This window comes from Hemicordylus capensis, chromosome 6 (assembly GCF_027244095.1).
Source record: "Hemicordylus capensis ecotype Gifberg chromosome 6, rHemCap1.1.pri, whole genome shotgun sequence".
Taxonomy (NCBI): Eukaryota; Metazoa; Chordata; class Lepidosauria; order Squamata; family Cordylidae; genus Hemicordylus; species Hemicordylus capensis.
In genome coordinates, this window is record NC_069662.1 from 151,174,427 (window position 1) to 151,198,693 (window position 24,267).

The following is a 24,267-nucleotide window of genomic DNA, read 5'->3' on the forward strand; positions in this document are numbered from 1 at the left end:
CCACACTGGCTCAATGTGGTCCAATGGCACTCCCTTATTAATTCAGTGAGACTGAACTTCTGAGTAGACATTTTGGCTGGATTGAGCTGCTGCAAGCCTGCAACCCACATTCACAAGGGACAACGACGTTCTACGGAACGCACTGCGACTTACTTCTAAGTAGACCTGACTTGTGTGCTATAAAGCGAAACCTCTAAGCACACTTACCAGGGAGTAAGTTATATTGGAGTTACTGCGGCTTACTTCTGAGTAAACCCGTTTGCCGCCGTGCACGGGCAGCAGCTAAGCAGGCAGTATCTCCCAGCGGAGCTCTCTGAGCATGGACGGCCGAGTCTGCAACAGACGCTCGTCGCTTCTCCTCCAGCCCGGCAGGCGCTCCCCAGGACGGCGCCTGCAGTGCAGCCGGCAGCCCCTACGCGGCGCTCGAGGGAGGGACCTGCGCGCCGACTCCGTGGAGTCTTGCGCATGCGTGTCGGCGGAGGGGCCATTGCTTCAAGCTTTTCGTGGTGGTGGCCGCCGGGAAGGTCGCGTGGCTGGACCATGTGGGGCCGCTTTGCCGCTGCGGGGCGGCGGCTGGCGCTGAGGAGCCTCGGCCGGTGAGCAGCCGCTGGTGGGGCCGGGCGGGGAGGGCAAGGCCTAGGCTCGCTCACTTTAACCACGCCGCGCTTCTCCTCGGCACTCTGCACGTGCTCAGAGACCCCTTGTCATCAGCCCTCCCTCATCCCCCGCCTCCGTATCTTTGAGTCAGGAGCTTGGACGGATCGTCGTTTCGGGCCCCAGAGCTTAGGGCTGGAGTCGGGCCGCCCCCACCCTCCCCCTCCCAACAGTCCCTCATTAGCAAGGGATGCCCCTTATCTCAGCCCCAAACTGTCTGCCCCTTATTTATGCTCCCAAACTGTCTTCCTTCTTTTCAGCGAATGAGAAGGTTCTCATCTGAACTGTGGCTCAGATGATCAAGCTAGTTTATTTTCACTAACAATGAAATAAAAGTGGTGATCATGAGCAGTCTTCAAAGAAGCCTATCATCATGCAAAGAAATTCTCTCTTTCAATATGGCAGATGTGGGGTGATCGTTCAGGGCATGCTGCTGACTCACCACCTACTACTACTGCTACTACTTCAAATTCTGTCTCTCCCTCTGTGCTTTTAAAGCAGGCTTCCCCAAACTGCGGCCCTCCAGATGTTGCTGAACTACAACTCCCAGCATCCCTAGACATAATTTTTTGTGGCTGGGTATGCTGAAAGTTGTAGTTCAGCAACATCTGGAGGGCTGCAGTTTGGGGAAGCCTGTTTTAAAGGATCCTGCTGCTGTACACATTTCAACTCCTTTCTCTTCTTTCTCCCTACCAGAGTACTCTCAGGTGGTTCTGCCTCCCCCCCATATTGGGGACACTGACAAAAACATTAACAGCCATCTAAAGTAAAGTGTGCACTGAGTCAGTGTTGACTCCTGGCCATGTGGTTTTCTTTTGGTAGAATACAGGAAGGGTTTACCATTGCCTCCTCCCTCATAGTATGAGATGATGCCTTTCAGCATCTTCCTATATTGTTGCTGCCCGATATATGTACATATGTACTAATGGGGATTCAAACTGGCAACCTCTGGCTTGCTAGTGAAGTCATTTCCCCACTGCTCCATTAAGTGGCTTAACAGCCGTCTAGGATGAGTAATAATTTACCATTACCAAGATCATGACAATCATGTAAATGGTAACTAGTAGGAAGTGTTTGAGTGTGAAGCCAACAACGCTTCTCATTCTAGAAAACAAAATTTCACACCCCGTGGGGCTAACTGTGGTTATACCAATAAGCAGAGGAGAAGCTGTCTAAGCTGTAACTAGTTTTAAGTGGAAAGTGGTTAAAACACACACAGAACAGCACTGCTATTCAGGCTCCCAATTACCCCCACTTACAAACCGCCCACCCATGTAGGTGTCCCTTATTCAGGCAATGGGATGTTGGCAACGCTAGGCTGCAGGGTTTTGTGTGGAGGGAACCTCTGGGCATGTGGAAAGTGCCTTTCTCACTTGCTGTATGTGGGCTAGGAAAAGGGGGAGGCGCTCCCAAATTATGTTTTGAGCCCTGACACCCTCTCTTTCAATGCACAGCCTGTCCCCAAGCATGCCAACATTGCTTTCTTTCTTTGCAAGGTTGCTTCTAAAGTCTGGTCGCTTAGAGGGAGAAAGAAAAAGGCGCTGGGTGATTCGATTTATGCAGGCTGTTGTTTTGTGGCTTTCAGCTCTGCTGCAGCATCAAGATAGTCGCCACCCAAGGGGAGCTGAAGCCTGGCTTGTGTGTGTCTTCCCTCTGCACATGGTGGCCCCTGATAAACCTAGAGAGAACTTCCTGGTGTGTGTGTGTGTTGGGGAAGTTTTGTCCTTGGTGGAGTTATTTCTCTCTAGAAGTCTTGGTGGATGGGTTTTATGAAGCACTGGGGATGGAGATCTTGCTCTTTCCCAACCCCATTGCTTACTACTACTCCAAATATCTCTATACTGCTTTTCAACAAAAGTTCCAAAAAAGGTTCCAACAAAAAGCGGTTTACATAGAGAAATAAAAAATAAACAAAGATGGCTCCCTGTCCCCAAAGGGCTTACAAACAAAAAAAGAAACATAAGATCAGCAACAGCCACTGGAGGGATGCTGTGCTGGGGATGGATAAGGCCAATTGCTCTCCCCCTGCTCAGTAAAGAGCTCAGTAAAGACCATTTTGGAAGGGTGGTATATAAATCAAATACATACATACATACATAATAAAGAGAATCGCCACTTTTCAAAGTTGCCCCTCTGCTCAGTTAGCAGGGGAGACTATTGTTCAGAGACCCTGAGCCACCTCCTTCCAACTCCAGTGTTGCTCACGCTCTTTATGTTTCCATCAGATACTTGTTTGCTTGGTCAGTCATCAGTAGGCACATGATGCACCTACTTCCTCACTCTGGGCTCCTAACTCTGGGTGTTTGCTACATGGATCCTCCATGTTCAGAGGCAGTATACCACTGAATACCAGATGTGGGGGAGAAGTGGTGTTGAAAGGGCTGTTGCCTTCAAGCCCTGCTTGTGGACTTCCTGGAAGCATTTGATTGGATGCTGTGGGAAGCAAGATGCTGGACTATAGACAGAACCTTAGATTTATTCCAGCAGGGCTACTCTCATATCCTTTTGCTGTTGTCTGCATTGAGCTGCATAGTTTATGTAGGTATTGGGTAGATGTGTGTAAATGGCCTTGCTTGGTAGTCATAGGAGCAGACAGCTTTAGCTTCCCAGCTGTTGTTGAACTACAACACCCATCATTCCCAGTCACAATAAGATGATGGGAGTTGTAGTTCCACAGCAGCTGGAGACCCAAGGTTGCATATCCTTGGATTAAATGGTCATTAAGGCTATTCCAGCCCATGATGCTATATGCTGGAAGAAACATGATATCCTCCTTTTTTCTAGGCCTGCACCTAGAAAAAAGCTTCTTCATTCTAGAAGAGCTGGCTCTTAATGTTTTCCCCATCCCCAGCCCACCCCCAAGATCCTCAAGTATGTGGACCTCAGCCCCATTTATGTGATATATTTTTATAAGACTCCAGTAAAAATGACAACAGTTACTTCCAAGAACTTTCTGGCTCACCAGGGAGCAAATTGAATTCAGTGCAGCAAAGATTTTCCACAGGCCACCTGCACCTACCTCAGGGGCCCCCAGGGATCCTGGGTTAAGCACCCCTGCTCTTGAAACATTGCTTTGCCATCTTTCTTCCTAACCCATGCCTTCCTAATCTGAATTTGAGCAAAGAGGCACCTTTTTAAAAGTGGTGATTCTCTTATATTTAGCGGGGGGGGAGCAACTGGCCCTATCCAACCCCAACACAACACCCCTCCAGCGATTGTTTCTGGTGTCTGTCTTAGACTGTGAGCCCTTTGGGGACAGGGGGCCATCTTATTGATTTTTCTGTATAAACTGCTTTGAGCACTTCGTTGAAAAGTGGTATACAAATACCCATAGTAGTAATTTCCAGTTTACCGATAGCACCTGCTTATTCTCATGCATAGCAAGCTGCCTTATACTGAGTCAGACCATTGGTCCATCTGGCTCAGTATTGTCTACACTGACTGGCAGCAGCTTCTCCAAGGTGGTGTAAAGGCAGGAGTCTCTCCCAGCCCTATCTGGAGATGCTGCCAAGGAGGGAACCTGGGACCTCAGGTGCCCTTCCACTGAGCTATGGCCCCGTTCCCTAAGAGGAGCAGACCAAAGGAAGTACTTCTTTACACAACATGTAACCTATGGCATTTGCTGCTGCAGCCAGATGTGATGGCCACCAACCTGAATGGTTTTAAAAGGGGATTGGACAGATTTAAAAATGAAAAACTTATGCAGACTTTTAAAAAATAGGGAGTCTTTTAAAAAACCCTTAGGCAGACACAAACATAACATTGCCATTTTCCAAAAACGATTGTCCTTTGTGCTCTGGTGGCACTGCTTGTCATCGTGTTACTTATTCCATTTTTACCCTGCCTCCCTTCAGAGAGCTCAGGGTGGCCTCTATGGTCTCGCCACCCCTATTTTACCCCAACAGCCACCCTGTGTGGTAGGTTAAGCTGAGGTTCTGTGACTGGCCCAGGGCAACTCAGTCAGTGGTGTGGCTACTCTGGGATTTGAACTCGGGTCTCCCTGATTACAGTCCAGCACTCTAACCGCTACACCATGCTAGCTTTTAGACGACTGTCCTTGGATCTCTGGCATGGGGAATGTGCAGCAAGATCAGCGCCTATGTTTGTCCTTAGAGAAAGTGGCAGAGGGAAACTTGTTTACTGAATGCTTTTATATCCATTATTATTGACTTGAAGCAAACAAATATTGTCTTTTGTCTTTAAGTGTTTATAGTTCGAGATCCTTCAATCAAAGACTGTGGAGGTGGAAAAGCAGTGCTGCTAATGAAAGGGCACTACAGTACAAGGCTGGAGACCACATCCATGGATTCACAGTTAACCAGGTCCTGTCTTTTATTGCTGCCATCTGCAACTGTCACCCTCTACTTGGAGTTGTGGGCTGGGGTTCTCAACCAGTGTTCCCTGTAGTAGAGATTCCCAGGTATTGTTTACTACAACTCCCATCATTCCCAGCTGCAGTGGCCTTTGGCTGGGGATGGTGGGAGTTGTAGTCAACTGCTGGGAATCCCTGTTACAGGGAGCGTTGTTCTCAAACTTGGGTCCCCAGATGATGTTGGACTACAATTCTCGTCAGCTCCAGCCTCGATGACCAAAAGGTGTCACCCACTATCTAGTTACGGGTTTCTGGGGCTGTTCTCTAAGGTCGGGGTTCTCAAATGTGATGTTGGACTCCCATGAGTTGACTCCCAGATGATGTTGGATTCACATGAGTTGTTGTCTAACATCAACTTTGTTGTTAACATCAATGTTAACATCAACTTTGAGAATCCCTGCTCTGAAGCATCTGAAGACATTGGACCAGATGGGAGGTCTTTGTGCTTTTTACGTTCAGGAAGCCCTGAGGTCAGCATGCAGTTAGGTGTGTGCATGGAATGTTTGGCGTGGTTCAGTCCGAATTTGGGTCAAATTCAGACTGAACTGTGCCAAAGTGAACTGGTTCGGTCGAACCAATTGACTGGGCCAGTTGGTTTGACGAACCAGCTTGAACTGGTTTGCAGTTGAACCACTTGAACAAGTCACGAACTGGTTCTGCACATCCCTACATGCAACTGGCATCTTTCAGTAGGTTCTGGGACATGCTTCAGGCTGTGCAGTTAGCTCCTATAGAAGCCTGTTGGCCTTCACTGTGTGTTGCATGAACTGAGAGTGCACCACAGAGGATGCCCCGCACTGCCCTGTGGCTGAATAATGCAGGGGGAGATTGACAGCATGAAAGCAGACGCTCAGAGAAGCTTGTCAGCTATTCCTGGTCTTCTCCTTGAAGAACCTCAATGAGCTTCCAGTGAACCCTGAGTCCTCTGGAACAGTTTGGAAACAGCTGGCTTAAATGCCCCACCCCAGTGCTGGGATCTAGAGACCCTTCAAAGCTGGAAGAGAGATTAATGCAGCTTCCAAACATCTCCAAAGCCTGGTGTGAACTGAGGCTGGCTCTCTCCTGGGTCCTCTATGCAAGCCAGAGAACTCAGGGAGGGATAGAGTTGAGGATGACCACTTAACCACCGTGGCCAATAGCCGGGGGCGATGGGAGTTGTAGTCCAGCGTCTGCAGGAGGACCTAAGTTGTGCAGCCCTGCCTTACATAATCCCTGTCTACCAAGGCCAGCCAAGTGTTGTGGACCCCTGGGCTGGCCAAGGAGGAGCCAGAAGGGTCTCTTGCGTGGCCTGTGTTCTGATTCCTGGAGTAACATTTACAGCTAATGGAAAAGTACTGAAGTTGCTGGCAGTTCTGGTTTGAACTGATTGTGTACATTTAACAGCAGCTCTTGCTATGAGCTCTTTTCCTGGGGCGAGTAATTGTTCTTTCCATGTGAGTTGCTTACCGGATGCATACAGTTCGAGCCACTCTGTGAACACAGGCACACTTTTATTAGGCTGGGGGGGGGGGGGGCGGGATTGTTTATCCCAGGAAGGTCAATTTTAAGAGTTTTCTTTTGGAATGTTTTTCCCCACTTAAAGTTGATGCCTCCCTTGGAGGACTTGTTCAAAAATGTAGTTTAAGAAGTTTGCCAAGAGCTATTGCAGTGTGACTTTTGGTGCATGTCTGTGATGTTTAGGTCAAAATTTGGTTTCTTGTGGTTGCGTTTGCAGTGTTTGCTAAAACAGATTCATCCCATTAGCCAGTCTTATGATTGAACCTTCTGTGTGCAGAGCGTCTGCTCTGGCCCTCCCAGAGGTTTGTAGATCTTTATCTCCAATCACAAAATGCTTAGCGTTGATTTTCCTCTTAATTTCCCTTGTTTTGGTGGGCTTAATGCTGCAGGCTCCATAAATACTGTTTTATTGGATGCATCTGTTAGTGAATGGAGCATCTGTTAGCAAACATTAGCACAAGTTTATTAATAGCCTGGTCACCCCTCAGTGGTAAGGTTGGTCTCCAAGCACCTTGGTAGGAAAGCTTTTCTGAACTAGAAGAAAATGGTGGTTCTGTTTCCTTGCCGGCTGTCAGTGTGCCCCACATGACTAACATGGACATAATAAAAACTTAGCATGGACTCGTAACTTTGCTTGACTTATAGACAAGGCTATTAACAGGAAAGTGTGTATTTTTGTCTCAACACAGGTGACAGCTGTACCTGAGTTATTTCTAAGTACTGTTCAGCTCAGTCATGAAAAGACTGGGGCCAAGTATTTGCATGTGGCAAAAGAAGATTCCAATAATCTGTTCAGGTATATTTATTTACTTATTTATTCATCACATTTGTACACCGCCCCAAACCTTCAACTCTGGGAGGTGTACAATAACATAAAAGAAGTTAAAACACACAAAAATTAAAAACCTTAAAACAATTTAAAATTGCACTCAAATTAAATAGCTTGGGTGAAGAATAAGTATTTAGGTACTTTATAAAAGCTGTCAGAGATGGGAAAACTCTTAATCCAGCAGGGAGTGCATTCCTGGGTCTTGGGGAGACAGAGGTGTGTGTGTGGCCCTGTGTGGCTACCAGACAAGAGCTGGTGGCAACTGCAGACGAACCTCTCCGGATGATCTCAATGGGCGATGGGACTCATGGTGAAGAAGGCGTTCTCTTAAATGACAGCACTTCTAAGAATATGGCACTCTTAAGGATCTCTTGTTTTCTAAGCTTCTTGGTCTATGGGCCACCATGACCCTTGTAAACCTCTTGAGGACTTCTATGTGTCCTTTCTCTTCCTGTCTCGGCTGAATGGTGGGATACACATGCGATCAGTTTTGCTTGGTTTCAAGATAGTTTAACTTCTGAATAATAGTCTGTGAGTTAGGCCCACACATTTTGGCCATCAGTTCCATCTCAGGATGAATCCTCATAGTGCTTTTTGGCAACATCTGCCTCCCTAGAGGTGGAGGACAGGTGATAACCACAAAAAGCTTGTGAACATCCCCCAACCTGGAGGGGTGGGGTGTTCAAGGGAGTGCTGGACCGAATTGGTCTGGTTCGAGTTCAGTTCAGACTTGAACCAAACCGTGCCAACCAGTTTCATGCACATCCCTAACCTCAAGTAATGAGGCATTGTGCCTATGGGGAAAGGGGGATTAGGTTCCTGGAATGAATGAAAAGGGCAAAAAACGTCCAAAATAGAGTTGCCATGCCCCTCGGAATTTTGGGTTTCACCCAGATTTTAAGCATCTCACCCAGATTGCTTAGTCCACCCAGATTGTAGCTTGCTTTCTTTCTTTCTTTCTTTCTTTCTTTCTTTCTTTCTTTCTTTCTTTCTTTCTTTCTTTCTTTTAAAAAGCTAAGCTCTAGCCCTTGTAGAAGCAGAGTTATGCAGCAAAACGGGCAGTCACTATTCTGCTCAAAAATTATTTTCAAGCCAAATTACATAATATGCAAATTAGGCACCCGGATTTGGAAAGCCAGAATATGGCAGCCCTACTCCCAGCCCTATTTGGAGGTGCCAGGGATTGAACCTGGGACCTTCTGCATGTAAGATAGATGCTCTACCTCTGAGCTACAGCCCCATCCCCAATCCACAGCATAGAGACATAAGTGTTTTCACCCATCCACAGGAGACATGGGAGAGTCAGGCATTTCCTTGAGCAAAGATCTGCTGTCAGGGAAGGGATCAACTTGAAGGCTAGATGTAGCTTCAGAAGCAGGTCCACTAGGGGAAAGAAGCATGTGCAAATTAGGCACCCATATTTGGAAAGCCAGAATATGGCAACCCGAGTCCAAAACAAGGTGGAAAACGGGTGAAAAAACACCTTGCTCTGTGAGGTCTCCTTGTGTCATTCTTGAGCCATGCAATGCCCTCAAGCAGCGAAATCCCCCCACCCCCAACCATGAAAAAGCATGGAAAAAATGCCTTTTAAAAAACCAGCAGTGATCCACAAAATAGCTCCAGCTTACAAGTTGCTTAGAAATGCCTACAAAATTGTGGCAGGAAGTGACCGCAGGGTCACTTCCGGCCCTCTAGGAACTGGGGATACATGGGCTTTAACCCTTTAGTATCCGTGGAGAATGAAAGCATATGTCAATTAGACACCCGGAGATAGGCAAAAATGTGGATGGTGAGTCTGCAAATAGTGAGACCCTGTCTAAATAGTTGTAGTAGTAGTTCTGTATAGGAAACAGCTTTATACTGAGTTGGACCATTGGTCTATCTAGCTCAGTATTAACTCTACTGGCTAGAAGTGGCTCTCCAAGGTTTCAGACAGGAGTCTTTCTCAGTCCTACCTGAGATGCCGCCAGGGATTGAACCTGGGACCTTTTGCGTGCAGAACAAATGCTCTGTCTCTGAGCTACAGGCCCATCCCCATTCTGGCCCTGTCAAACTGATCTATCCTCCTTTACCTCTTTCCTCCACTCCCTTTCCTTTCCTTGCCTGTGGGTCACTTTGGGAGACTATTTTTGATATAGTTCTAGCATCACTTCACTCATTTGTGATATAGATCAGCTTTTAGCCTGTCTATGCATAGGTCGGAGTAAAACATGCTCCAGGGCTTTAGCAATGACAGCTTAGATGCCCTACGCAAAAGAATGTTGATTAAAACCCGATGAAACATTTGCTGCGCTCTGAGTTTGGCAAGTTTCTGGGGGTAGGGAGGAAACCACGCTGTTGTGAGCACCTTCCAGGCAGGCAACCGGGGCTTATTTCCTGGTGCAGAGTTACAGGAAGTACTGTCTGGGGCATTGGTTTGGCCCTGCCTTCCTTAGGGACTGGGCCTGTAACACAAATGCATGTGCTTAGCATGCTGAAAGGCCCAGGTTCAATCCCTGACATCTCCAGGTAGGGTTGGGAAAGACTCCTGTCTGAAACCTTGGAGAGGTTAGTTGCTGCTAGTTAAAAGTAGACAATACTGGGTTTGATGGACTGGTGGTCCAACTTGATGCAAGGCAACTTCCTATGTAACCCCATTCAGGGTTGACTCCAGTTGCTGAGGCCTGAGATCTGCAAAGTCTGGTTGTCGCAGCAGCAGATCAGAGGCTCTGGCAACACAGGAGAATTCTCTCCAAAATCCTGGGTCTGACCTGTGTTGTCACTACACGGATAGCAAATGATCCCTCTCTGTAGGATGACATTTTATTTCTAAACTCTAAACTAAGAGCCGTCTCCCCATTCCCCTTGACAGTGTTCAGTTCCGTACCACCCCCCTGGACGATACGGGTGTTCCCCATATTCTTGAGCACACTGTGCTCTGTGGTTCTCAGAAGTATCCTGTCAGAGACCCCTTCTTCAAAATGCTGAACAGATCACTCTCCACATTCATGAATGCGTTTACAGGTGCGTACAAGACAATAAAGAGCCTCCTGGGTTTTTACTGTGTGAACAGCAATATGTGTGATGAAATCCACAGTGTGTGTGTATTAACTGTGGTTGAACTGGGGCAGATGCACAGAATTAGCCTTCTGAAACATACTAAGACATCGACTGCTTGCCTTATTGGGCACTGAAATCTTTGGTGTAATGTTGAGGCCTTGGGAAAACTAGGATTTCCGGTAAACGAAATGCAGCCCTGTTTTGACATCCAGCCCTTTGGGACCCTTGTATTTTATGTATTTTATTTTTACATTTATATCCCGCTTTTCCTCCAAGGAACCCAGAGTGGTGTATGTGGTTATGTTTATCCTCACAACAACCCTGTGAGGTAGGTTGGGCTGAGAGATACATGACTGGCCCAGAGTTACCCAGTGAGTTTCATGGCTGAACGGGGATTTGAACTCTGGTCTCCCCGGTCCTAGTCCAACACTCGAACCACTACATCACTCTGGCTCTTGTAGAAAGCCATTCGTTCCTGCCTTAATGTCCAGTCAGTACACTCTTAGCTGTTCACTAATTAAAGTAAACTGACTCAGAAATGCAGGAGGATACTATTGCGGCAGCTTCTGGAAAGCTTTATTTAACTGTTTGCTTGGAGTTGGACTGAGATACAAGAGCCCTTTGGCCCAGAGTTGTGAAGACTATGCACCCCCTTTTTTAAATTTGAGGGACTATATTTAGTGGTGGGTCACATCCTTTTGTAGGTCCTAGATAAATCCCAGCATATTCTCCAATTAAAGCAGGGGTCCCAAGCTTGAATACCCAGATGTTGCTGGACTTCAGCTCCTAGGGACGATGGGAGTTGTAGTCCATCAACATCTGGCGAGCCAAGCTTGAGAATTTGAAGTTAAAGCATCTTGGGTAGTAGACCTGAGAAAGGCTCCTTTCCTAAGATCCCAAAGGGATGCTTGCAAACAGCATAGATAATATGGGCCTGGATGGTCCAGTGATTTGGTTGGTCATATGGGAGTTTCATACTGATAGCCAAAGACTTTTAGGGCCCAGAAGAATAAAAGCTCTAGTACACCTATAATTACAAATCAGTAATAGATGAGCCCCTGGTGGCGCAGTGGTAAAACTGCCGCCCTGTAACCAGAAGGTTACAAGTTCGATCCTGACCAGGGGCTCAAGGTTGACTCAGCCTTCCATCCTTCCGAGGTCGGTAAAATGAGTACCCAGAATGTTGGGGGCAATATGCTAAATCACTGTAAACCGCTTAGAGAGCTCCGGCTATAGAGCGGTATATAAATGTAAGTGCTATTGCTATTGCTAATACCTTGCAAGGTTCTGTCCATTAGTAGAGGTGTGAAACTCGGGAGCAAAACAGGTGGTGGTGGGGGGACACATTTCCCCCCAGAAAAAAATAAAAAGTTCATTTCCACTTTGTTCCCACCCTCCAGATTTCTCTCAGTTTCTTCCCCCCCCCCCCCAGGCCTTCACATCTCTATCCATGAGCGAGATGAAAATTGTAAAGTGCTGCACATAATACATGCACTATAGGAAGCATTAATATATGTGCATGTTTAAAAATGTATTTTCCATGCAGCTAGCGACTACACCCTGTACCCATTTTCCACCCAAAATCCTAAGGATTTTCAGAATCTTCTGTCTGTGTACCTGGATGCCGTGTTCTTCCCGTGTTTGAGACATCTGGATTTCTGGTAAGTCTTCCACATTTGGGTGCAGATATGCCCGTGATGGTTAAATCCCAAGGACGGTCAACAAGCATTGGCTGTGTCTTCATTTCATGCAGGCAGGAAGGCTGGAGGTTAGAGCACGAGAATCCAACGGACCCTCAGACACCATTAACCTTCAAAGGGATTGTATTTAACGAAATGAAGGGAGCATTTGTAAGTTCTTTTTCATGGCTTTGTTTGTTTTTGCTTATGGGAGCATACATTGTTAAACAAACTCAAAATTCACATTTTTGAACCTTTCCCATTACCCAGTGATGAGCTCTCAGATGGAACTGGATGGAATAGAAATGATTGAAGGGTAATCTTTTGAAAGCCTGGATTATCGGCACAGCGTTGCCAAGGCTTAGTTCTCACTGAGGTGCTAAATTTGTATCTGGGTTGTACAGCTACAGGTGGGGATCATATGACTGAGTTCCCCTCCATCCCCCAAAAGTGTCCGGTACACAGAAAACTAGTATATCATAAGGGGCAGGGTGTTAAAATGATGGTAGCTCAGTGAGAGACCATCCGCTTTGCATGCAGAAGGTACTAGGTTCAGTCCTGGCATCTCCAGGTAGGGCAGGGAAGAACTCCTGCCTGAAACCATGGAGAGCAGCTGCCAGTCAGTGTTGACAGTGCTAAGCTAGATGGACCAAGGGTCTGACTTGGTATATGGCAGAGTTTTATGTGCTTATAAGTAGGAATGATTTTCCCCACAGGGTGGAGATTTGGTGTTGCAGTAGGGAACGGGAATTGTCCCCTTTGTTAAGCAAGGTTCATCTTGGTTTGCATTTGGATGGTTGACTTCCTGGGATTCTCTCTGCCACAAGATATTCCCCCTGGGCTGTAGCTCAGTGGTAGCTCATCTGCTTGCATGCAGACAGTCCCAGTTTCAGTCCTGGCGTCTCCAGGTAGGGCTGGAAAAGTCACCTTCCCGAAAGACTTAGAGAGCCATTGCCAGTCAGTATAGAGAGCACTAAGCTAGATGGACGCAGCAGACGGCAGCTTTTGATGTTTGCTCAATCTGTGAGTCTCTGTCTGCAGTCCGAAGTGATACAGCCCAGACAGAGCTTAACGACTTCAATTGGAATTAGGCGTGAGTTCTGTACCCAGGTTGGAACTAAGTTACAGAACTCAGTTTATTTTAAATAGGCAGGCTAGAATAAACTGAGAACGGCGGGTTTGGATGTTAGCCCTGATCTCTGTTTCCTATAACCGAGAACGAAAGTGGACGCTTGTGGGAGCAGGGATTGCCTGCGCTCTCAAGACTCAGAGATGTCACATGGAGGCCGGCTTTAACTTTAGGCGAGGAGCTGGTCTTGCAGTAAAGAAAGGGAAGATTGTGCTGTCGAGTCAGTGTCGACTCCTGGCGCCCACAGAGCCATGTAGTTTTCTTGGTTGAATCCAGGAATGGCTTACCATTGCCTTCTCCCACGCAGTATGAGATGATGCCTTTCAGCACCTTCCTATATCGCTGCTGTCTGATATAGTAGTTTCCCATATTCTGGGAATCACACCAGCGGGGATTCGAACTAACAGCCTCCTGCTCTCTAGGAAGGTTGCCTCCTCGTTTTGCAGTAGGGAGCATGAATTGTCCCCTTTGCTAAGCAGGATATGCCTTGGTTTGCATTTGGATGGTAGACTACATGGGAGTGTTGTAAAATATTCTCTTTAGCAGGGTGGGGCCCTAAGAGCAGAAGGTCCTACATTCAATCCTTGGCTGCATTTCCAGGTAGGGCTGGGAAAGATGCCTGCCTGAAGCCTTGGAGAGCCACCGTGAGTCAGCGTAGACAATACTGCGGTAGACAGACCAATGGTCTGACTCGGTAAAAGGCAGCTTCCCGTATTCCTAACTGAGGCATTCCTTGTGACATCTAAACCAACCCTGTATTTAAGCTTCCTAAGCATGATTTGCCATAAAACTGGAATTTTGCTTGGATTGACCCTTTTATTAAAAAAAAATTATTTAAACCTGCATCCCCCCCCCCCCCCGCAATGAGGCAATGGTATGCCAGACATGTTCAGTAGTGTGACTCACCTGAGTCATACATTAAGGATTGTTTGGGTGTTACTTCTGTCAGCTTTGCATTTAGTAGTGATGACCTTGCATGGGTTGCTGAATCTCATAAGGGTATTTCTCTTAAGACAGACAATGAGAGAGTTTTCTCCCAGCACCTTCAGAACAAAATTCTCCCGGATCACACGTATGCAGTCGTGTCCGGGGGTGACCCACTGAAGATCCCCGATCTTTCCTGGGAACAGCTGAAACAGTTCCATGCCACGCATTATCATCCCAGCAATGCAAGGTACCAGGAATGCATTTTTAAAAAAACCTATTGCAGTGCTCACTGTAATGACCTTGGATTTGAACAGTGAAATGCAAACTCTGTTTTGGGAGCCAGCAAGGCAATCAGTGTGCTAACTTAAATGCATGGCATGCACACAAACTCTTTATGCTTCTGTTTCTGTTGAGTGGAAAGAGAGAGAGAGACGGTAGGTCATTGGCTAATCAGCTGCTTTGCATGCAGAAGGCCCCGAGTTCAACCCTGAGCATCTCCAGGTAGGCCTGGGAAAGATTCCCATCCAAAACACCAGAGAGCAGCTGCCAGTCGGCGTAGATGAATCTGACATATAAGAACAGCCCAGCTGGATGAGGCTCAGGGCCTATCTAGTCCAGCATCCCGTTCATACAGTAGCCCACCAGATGCCTCCAGGAAGCCCACAAGCAAGAGATGAGGGCATGCCCCCTCTCCTGCTGTTGCTCCCCAGCAACTGGTATTCAGAGGCATTGTGCCTCTGAGTCTGGAGATGGCCTGTAGCCACCAGACTAGTAGCCATTGATAGACCTGTCCTCCATGAATTTGTCTAAGCCCCTTTTAAAGCCACTCAAGCTGGTGGCCATCACCACATCCAGTGGCAAAGTATTCCACAGATTAATTATGTGCTGTGTGAAACAGTACTTGCTTTTGTTGGTCCTAAATTTCCCAACCTTCAGTTTCATGGGGTGACCCCTGGTTCCAGTGTTGTGAGAGAGGGAGAAAAAATTCTCTCTGTCTACCCTCTCCACTGCATGCATAGTTTTATACACTTTGATCATGTCTCCCCTTAGTTGCCTCTTTTCCAAGGTAAATAGCCCCAGATACTGTAGCCTTGCCTCTTAAGGAAGCTGCTCCAGGCCCCTGATCATCTTGGTTGCCCTCTTCTGCGCCTTTTCCAGTTCTACAATGTCCTTCTTTAGATGTGGTGACCAAAACTGTATGCATTACTCCAGATGTGGCCACACCATAGATTTGTATAAGGGCATTATAATATTAACATTTTTATATTCATTCCCCTTCCTAATGACTCTTAGCATGGAATTAGCCCTTTTCACAGCTGCTGTGCACTAAGTCAACCCTTTCAATGAGCTGTCCACCACAGACGCCATCTGTGTATATGTGAAGCTGGGGTTTTTCTCCCTAATGTGAATCACTTTACACTTGCTTACATTGAACTGCATTTGCCATTTTGTCACCCATTCACCCAGTTTGGAGAGATCTCTCTGGAGGTCCTCACAATCTTTTTTGTATCTTACTGCCGTAAATAGGTTAGTGTCATTTGCAAATCTGGCCACTTCGCTGCTTACCCCAACTTCTAGATTGTTTATGAATAAGTTAAAGAGCCCTGGTCCCAGTACTGACCCCTGTGGAACCCCACTTCCTATAGTAAAAACTGTCCATTTATTCTTACTCCTCTGTTTCCTGACCTTCAGCCAGTTACTGATCCACACATGAACCTGTCCTTTTATCCCATGACTGCTGAAAGCCTCAAGAGCATATATAGTGATGAAAATATGCAATATTTGGGATCTCATAATAATGTTGGTGAAATGGAAAGTTAACTGTTGCCCACTTCTTCAGTGTTCTGGAGCTATGCAGAATTATGGATATATTTCCTTTTCTAAACGCATCCTATTAGTAAGTTTCAGATAAACTTCAAGGCAGGTTAAACATGGGTCCCCACATGTTGTTGGACTACAACTCCCATCATCCCATTCTGCCTAATACATGCAAGCATGCTTTTTTGAATCCAGGTTTTTGCATGTTGAAAAAGCTGTTACTCTTGAATCAAATTACAGGTTCTTCACTTATGGTAACTTTCCACTGGAGCAACACTTGAAGCAAATCCAAGAGGAAGCATTGAGTAAATTTCAGAAAATTGAACCAAATACTGCTGTCCCACCGCAAAAACTCTGGGATCATCCCGTGAGTATTTATGTATCTGATGTTTGTTCTCTCTCACTTGTGCTTTCAACTGTAGGACGTATTGTCCTTTAATAGTTATCTGCAGGATATGTTTCAGTACAGGAGAACCTTGTTATTTGCAGGGGTACCATTCCTTGCCTACTACCGCAAGTAACGGAACCGCAAGGAACAAGGCATTATTCCTATGGAGAAAGAGGGGATAGGTTCCAGGCTGGAGGGGAAATGGCCAAAACCAGCCAAAAAACCCCTAAACCTTTAATTTGGCATGCTCCACAGGGTCTCCATGTGCCCAGGAATGCCCCCCAAAGGATGCAATGATTCCCCAAACTGCAAAAAATCGTGGGCAAAAGTCCATTTTTAAAAAGGTGCTATTAGAGCCTTACCTTGGTGGAAACCATGGCTTATTCCAGAATAGGAAAGGTCCCAGCTTCTGTCTCTGATCTCTCCAGTTGAAACTGTTTTGTAGCAGCAAAGGTAAAATGTGCTGTTGAGTCGGTGTCGACTCCTGGTGACCACAGAGCCTTGTGGTTTTCTTTGGTAGAATACAGGAGGGGTTTACCATTGCCTCCTCCCGTGCAGTATGAGATGGTGCCTTTCAGCATCTTCCTGTATCGCTGCTGCCCAATATAGGTGCCCCCCCACCCCGCGCGCCATAGTCTGGGATTGGTGATGGAAAAGGCCTCTGCTTGAGACCCTGGAGAGCTGCTGGCTGTCAGAGTAAACACTATTAGGCATGTGAGCCAGTGGCCTGACTTGGTACAAGACAACTCCGTGTGTTCTGTTTTGGCACTTTCCTCTGAAGTACCTGCCTGCTAGTACTGTACATGCAATAAATCAGAAATATCCATATTCCTGGGTATATTCCTCCCACATATTTTTGAAAGGGGCGAAAACGACTTGTATTTTACTGATTCGCTTGGTTTTCTCGTTTTCAGAGGGAACACCATGTGGCGTGTGGTACAGATGCATTTGCCACAGACCCTAAGAAGCAGACAGTGGTCAGCGTTGGCTACCTCCTGGCAGAGTATGTGGATGGGGAAACGATGAGTTAAGAAAAAGTAGCATCCTTCATGTCTCCTGCTGAGGATTGAGTTGGGAGCTCTTCCAGCAATGAGGGATCTTCATGTGTGTCACCGTACCCCTGTTCAGTGACTATGTTGTACCTGTGTTCAGATTTGCTTGTGCACTTGTACATGTTTTTGAGTGAAGGATTGCACCCTGCTCTCTGTTTAAAAGCAAACCTGGGTACCAGCCCCTCAAATGCAGGATAATAGTTGGGAAGCTGGTTTTGTGGTAGCAAGCATGAATTGTCCCTTTTGCTATGCAGAGCCCGCCTTGGTTTGCATTTGAATGGGAGATCACATGGGAGCAGTGTTCTCTCTGCGAGGGATTCCCAGGTTTTCACTACAACTCCCAGCATCCCCAGCTGCAAGAGCCTTTGGCTGAGGATTCTGGGAGTTGACGTCAACACCATCTGGGAATCTCTGTTAGAGGGAACACTACGTGTTAGCCCTATAAGAGATTCCCCTTAGGGGGATGGGGCTGCTCTGGGAAGAGCACCTGCATGCTTGCATGCACAAGATTCCCTGGCATCACCAAGATAGGGCTGGGAGAGACTCCCACCTGCAACCTTGGAAAAGCCATTGCCAGTCTGTGTAGACAATACTGAGCGAGATGGACCAATGGCCTGACTCAGTATAAGGCTGCTTCCTGTGTACCCTGGTGTTGACTTTCAGTTGATTCCTTTAGCAAGGGGGAAAGTATTGCTTTTTAAAATCAAAAGCACCAGAGTCTCGGGATATTGCAAAGATGGACACATTAGTGTGGCATAAGGTCATAGGCAAAGGCCATTCATCTAATCACATGGGTCAGCAACCTTGGCTCTCCAGCTGTTTTTAAACTACAACTCCCATCATTCCCAACCATAATTTATTGTGACTGGGGATGATGGGAGTTGAAGTTCAATGACAGCTGAAGTGCCAAGCTTGCCTACCCCTTGAGCCGAGAGAGACTCCTGCCTGCTGGGGATGTGCACAGAACCGATTCAAAGAACCAGTGGTTCCGCTGGTGCGAAGGCGGTTGGAGTCTCTCTTTAAGAGCAGGGGAGGGTGCACTTCCCCCTCCCGCCGCTTTCCCCCTGCCGGCGTCATGTGTTTTTCAAAGCCCATCGGGGCGGCAGCATACCTCTCTGCTGCCCCGTTGCCCCTGAATTCCGGATATGACCGGATGTCACCTGCACACATGCCGTGCACCGCTCAGGTGACTTCCAATCATATCCGGAATATAGGGGTCATGGGGCATCAGGGAGTTACGCTGCCGCCCCGATTGGCTTTGAAAAACATGGACTCCGGCGGGGGGAAATCAGCAGGAGGGGTAAGTGCACCCTCCCCCGCTCTTAAAGATAGACTGCCACTGCCTTCGAGACTCCCCACCGCGGTTCCATGCACATCCCTACTACCTGCAACCCTGGAGATGCCGCTGCCAGTCTGTGTAGACAATATTGAGCTAGATGGACCTATGGTCTGACAGCTTCTGCTTTTGTAGCCTTACCTTGATGGAGACCATGGCTCATTCCAGAATCGGAAAGGTCCCGGCTTCTAACACTTATAACTGTAACTGCATAGAGATCTATGCCTGTGCACACTGCACACAGATTGTACATGTGTTGGACATAACATATGGATAGGGCTCTAGTGTAACTGCCATCTCCACCTGAGCTGCGTATCCCACTGCAGGTTCTTAAAAGGTTAATTCTGGACCCCAAGAGCACAGAAGAGTGAGTTTGCAACTGTCATGGTGATGTTGTGCCTTTGATGGAATCCTGCTGTTCACTTTATCTCCTTTTCAGTAAGGATGAGCTCAGACAGGGGAGAGTAAGCCTCCAGAGGGCTAACAAGGGTTGAATTCACACTGTGACTTTTGTGTGGTGGCGGATGTGAAGCTACTACTGCCTGTCATCTGTTTTGGCATGCTCAGTCCTGCCAGTGATTTGCAAAAGGGTTACAAGTTCTGATTAGCTTCATTCCAGTCGAAAGACTTTCCCTAATGTGGTGCAGGTGATGAACAAAACTGCATGTTGGTGGTGACTCATGAGCAGACCTTTTCTGTGGAGGCTCCAAGAATGTGAGTGCTCCCTATAACGGATTCCCAGATGTTGTTGACTACAACTCCCAGCATCCCCAGCTGTAGTGGCCTTAGATTGGGTATAATGGGAGTTATAGTCAACTATATCTGGGAATCCTGATTATAGGGAACCCTAGAGAGAGTTCCCTGGCCTGGGAGATCCATTTTCCCTCCTCAATATTTCTCAGTATTTTGTTGTCTCTGTTTGGCTTATCAGCAACTTTCTGTTTGTTTATTTTCTGGCTCTCCTGTTGTTTTGGTTTCTCTGCTGCTCTTAAAATTTTGTTTTTTATGTTTATTTTATTGCCTTTTCTTATTCTTGTGAATTGCCCTGGACTTTCTGTTGATTGGAAAAGTGGAATATAGATTCCCTAAACAAAATGAAATGTGAAGTGAGTTCTCTTGCATGTTTAAAAAGAGGGGGGCAAGTATATGCACCTAACTAGATCATGTAGGTCAGGACAAGGGTGATGATTGCATTTCCCCAGGGTTTTGTTATATTCATTGTGAGTCTGTGTGTGTTGAATCCCTTTCTTTCTTTGTTTTAATTAGCATCACCGATACTTTTGAAACCTTCACACTGAACCTGTTGTCTTCACTCTTGGTTGGTGGCCCAAATTCTGCCTTTTATAAAGCTTTAATCGAGTCTGGTCTGGGTACAGACTTTTCACCAGATACTGGGTAAGTGTGTTGCTCTTCCCATCACCTAGAGCAGAGGTGTCCAACTGTAGCCTGCCAGCTGTTGCTGGACTACAACTCCCATCATCCCCAGTCACAGTGGCCAGTAGCCGGGGATGATGGGAACTGAAGGCCAAAATCAGCTGGCGGGCCACAGTTGGACACCCCTGACATAGAGGCAATGCTGATGTGTTCCTTCCTTAACAAAATACACATGGAAAGCATTGCCCAGGTACCTTGTTGAAGGCATCTAAACTGCTTTCCCATAGGGATCCCTCAAGACTTCAGCTGTGAAGCAGCTGCTATGTCAGGCTTCCCCTGTGTGAAAATTCTGTTTCAAGCACTGTTCCCTCTAAGGCGTGCACACGTGCACATTTTCTGATGTCAGCTCAGTTAATTTTAGATCCCACTCAGGTTGAATCAGGAAGGTTCTCACTCTGAATGCATATGCACGCACACTGCCTTGATACTGCCACCCAGAACAAAACTCATTCCTCAAACAGATGAAAAAAAATTATAGAGAGAACACTGGCTTCAAGTCAGGTCTACCCTCCCCTCCTCCCCTTCTGGTCCCACAACTTGAATTTATTTTGTCATTGATAATTACTTAATAGGAGGTCCATTCGCATATTATTTTCAGCATTCGTACAATGAGAATACAGTGTACACAGGTATAGTCATTCACATGTCATACTGAATCCAGGTTCACTTCTGTCTGTACCATGAATCTGAAGGGTCTGTATCCAGGTTCACTTTTAAAATGAACACAGGTGCAGTCATTCACACAAACACATGTGCAAGTGTACAAATATTTGTACACTCGTACAGCATAATGTCTGAATCGGGCCAGGGTCAAACCTCATTCTGCTTGTTAAGCTTCAGGCCCTATTCATTTGTTTGGAACTGAGATAAGTAGAAAATTTGGGGGGAGTCATGAGGGTATTGAGGTGGTGGAACATAACAAATAACTGAAATCAAGAGTCCTTGCAGAACTCCTCCTCATCCTTCATCAGAATAGTGCCTTCTTTCCCCTAAATTCTTGTGGTAAATGCACTAAAAGTGTGTTTCAGTGTCTTGAATTTAAAAGCTAATTTGTATCCAAACTTTCATTTTGGATGCTGAAGTTTTTCTTCCAGTGACCATGCTATCAATTCCTGTGTTCCTGGGCTTACTTTTTACCCTAGTGTCCTCTTCTGGGCTTTGCACTGCTTTTCTTTAGGGATGTGCTGGAAATGCGGTTCGAGCAGCAGTTTGGGTCCTGGTTGAGAGCGAGAGCTCTAAGAAGGAGAGGAGGTCCTTACCTGCTTTCCGCCACCCCATGCAGCTTCGTGATGGGGTGGTGCACAGTCTCATATCTCAGAAAGAAGGGTACTTAGAGGGAGGGTGTGTGAGTGAGTGTGCCTAGAGCAGGCCTGCTCAACTTCGGCCCTCCTGCAGATATTGGCCTACAACTCCCATAATCCCTGGCTATTGGCCCCTGTGGCTGGGGCTTATGGGAGTTGTAGTCCAAAAACAGCTGGGGGGCCTAAGTTGAGCAGGCCTGGCCTAGAGGGACTGTTTGTGCACGTACGTGTGTGGGATGGGAAGGGAAGGAGTGTACTAGAAGGACTCTGTGTGTGTGTTTTGCATCTATAGTGACACATAATAATGCACATGTGCACACACTGCCTTGATGCTGCCGCCCAGAAGAAAACCTAGTCTGCTCACTGATTTAAAATAAAATAAAATTAGAGGGAACAGTGCCCAGGAGGCAATGCTGCAAGGAGTGAAAATGTTTGCATTCCTCTCTTTGTGTTTCCTAGGTTTAATGGCTCCACAAAAGAAGCTTATTTCAGCGTAGGCCTTCAAGGGATTGCTGAGGAAAAGATTGAAACTGTGAAGCAAATTATTGCTAGAACCATTGATGAAGTTATTGAGTAAGTAAGCATTCTGAGTCACCCCACGCCATCACAAACTATTTAAATAGTGGGAAGTATTTTTTTTCCCCCTTTTCCTTTTTGAAATATGTGGGAATGGCACAAAATGTGGAATCTGAAAAAGTAATCCCATGGCGTGGTTGTTTTCAGAGCATGTTCTTTATTTAGAAATGTGTGCCCTACCTTTGGGTTAAATTGTCTCCAGGGCAACTTGGAGCATTACAAGAATAAAAAACAGCTGAAATTGTAGCTGAAATTGAAAAAGCAGCTGAAATTGGCGTCAGCGCAGTTACATTCTAAACCTTGCAGAGGCACATCTTTAAAAAAAAAGTTTAAAAAGCTTGAGTGTGCAAATCCGGTTTTGCCTGGTGCGAGCATGTTTGGTGAATAATGCCAGGCACTGCAACAGAAAAGGTCCTGCCTCTGATAGCCACCTGTCTAACGTCCAAAGTAGGCAGCCCCTGAACAAGAGCCTCAGCTGATTATCTTCGTACACATTTAGGTTTGTCCATATTTGTTACGGTTGCCTGGGTGCCTGTCCACTGGTCATGAGCGTTTTATAATCCAGTTTCTGCAAGGTTGTGCATCTTCTACACTCTCAGAATTCTGTGCCACAAAAAGCCAGATGATGCGACCTGAACAAATTGTGTGTGAAGGCAGCAGATTTGAGCCGCCTTGATTAATTGTGCCTACTTCCCCTGAGGAGTGAGAAGGAGGTATTGGGGGTATTTGAGTCCAATCCCCCACAACTGTTAGAAATCCTGCACAATCACCCTTCCTCTTCTCCATGCACTTTCAACCGCCTTAAGGGCTAGCGCATTAGGAAAAAGAAAACTGTAAATTAAGATTATTAGGAGGCAGAATTATATGGTTGGTACCGGTTTATGATGGCAGAATACTCACTGCCTTGAGCATGTGAAACTGTTCCTTGTCTTTTAAAAAATTATTGTATGCTATGCTTTTTATTACAGTTGAATATAAGATAAGATCTTAAAATATTAGTTGTTTTGTATTAGTGTTACAATATTAATTGTAACTATTAAATCTTACAACATTTGAACAATAACACAAATAGCTTAGAGACCTTAAAGTAAACACAAAGGAACAATAGTGCAGATAACAAATGCTAATGGCTGTGTACGTCAAACCAAATGACCATTATAGAATTTACAAAACTAATCAGCATAAAGACCAATCTCTCTGTAATCCATAATGGAACCATCCATCAAATCACATCAAACTATTTGTTCCTGCCTTTTTACATTGCCACAGTGTGCTTTTTCCCAATTGTTTTGCATTGTAATTTGCTGTGCTCTTGGAACAGAGTTAATAGCTTGGTTTGTTTTTCTCCCCAGAAATGGATTTGAGGAAGAAAGGATTGAAGCACTCCTCCACAAGATTGAAATCCAGATGAAGCATCAGTCAACTAGCTTTGGGCTTGCCTTAACATCAGTAAGCCTCTTTTTCAAGTGAATAGATATCTTGTTCAAATGAAAGTCTCTCTTGTTCAGAATTATGATAATTCTTAGACAGGCTTTGTTGTTCAGCCTTACCACAGCCCGGTGAATAGGTTGGTGGTAGTCTTGTGTAATCGGTGGAGAGTAAGAACACACATCTGGATGTGGGTCCAGTTAACTTTTAGAGCAACCCTTCCATATTCAGAAGAATCCTATTGTACAGCCCTCTTCAGGTGATAACACTTCAGGATAAACAAGGATGCCTGCAAGACTGAATGCTCCCCTCTACTAAAAAGGAATCCCTTGACTGTGAAAAGCTAGGACCCCAGGCAGGAAGGTGCTATTCTAACCTGCTTCCTAGTATGTTTTGTTTTCTGTATGCAGGCAACTTGCATGGAGGGGCTTTCAATAATGTACTCCCTCAGTCCTGAAGTGGTGCAGCCTCAGCAGAGCTATATATAAGAGCCCTGCTGGATCAGGCCCACGGCCTATCTAGTCCAGCATCCTGTTTCCCACAGTGGCCCACCAGATGCTTCTGGGAGCCCACAGGCAGGAGATGAAGGCATGCCCTCTCTCCTGCTGTTGCTCCCCTGTAGCCATCAAGACTAGCAGCCATTGATAGACCTGTCCTTGATGAAATTATCTTGTTGCATGCACGCAAACATGTTTGTGCCAGCACAGCACTAGTGCAGAACACAGGCTCCAGATTTAATGCCGTCGGCGAGTGCAGTGGCCTTGTGCTAGGCTCAGTGTCGTTGCACAAGCACAGCCTTAGGAGATCG

The 24,267-nt window shown here is 46.3% G+C and overlaps 1 protein-coding gene and 1 non-coding gene across 3 annotated transcripts in view; one reads left to right on the forward strand and one right to left on the reverse strand.

The window, feature by feature from the left end:
* The first annotated feature begins 467 nt into the window (after positions 1 to 467).
* The window catches only part of PITRM1 (pitrilysin metallopeptidase 1), a 45,572-nt gene continuing 21,772 nt past the window's right edge, over positions 468 to 24,267 (forward strand). The window contains exons 1-12 of one of the 2 annotated variants that reach the window (XM_053264961.1): positions 468 to 596; positions 4,859 to 4,976; positions 7,213 to 7,319; positions 10,204 to 10,355; positions 11,938 to 12,052; positions 12,145 to 12,241; positions 14,213 to 14,373; positions 16,185 to 16,311; positions 17,247 to 17,335; positions 19,987 to 20,115; positions 21,915 to 22,028; positions 23,384 to 23,480. In XM_053264961.1, the coding sequence (XP_053120936.1) occupies positions 541 to 596; positions 4,859 to 4,976; positions 7,213 to 7,319; positions 10,204 to 10,355; positions 11,938 to 12,052; positions 12,145 to 12,241; positions 14,213 to 14,373; positions 16,185 to 16,311; positions 17,247 to 17,335; positions 19,987 to 20,115; positions 21,915 to 22,028; positions 23,384 to 23,480 (1,362 nt within the window). In that variant the 5' untranslated portion in view covers positions 468 to 540. Of the gene's footprint in view, positions 597 to 4,858; positions 4,977 to 7,212; positions 7,320 to 10,203; positions 10,356 to 11,937; positions 12,053 to 12,144; positions 12,242 to 14,212; positions 14,374 to 16,184; positions 16,312 to 17,246; positions 17,336 to 19,986; positions 20,116 to 21,914; positions 22,029 to 23,383; positions 23,481 to 24,267 lie in introns of those variants that run through there. The other variant, XM_053264962.1, reaches the window with a different exon arrangement.
* TRNAV-UAC (transfer RNA valine (anticodon UAC)) lies at positions 8,521 to 8,592 on the reverse strand. The gene has a single exon. It is a non-coding gene; the product is annotated as a tRNA-Val (tRNA).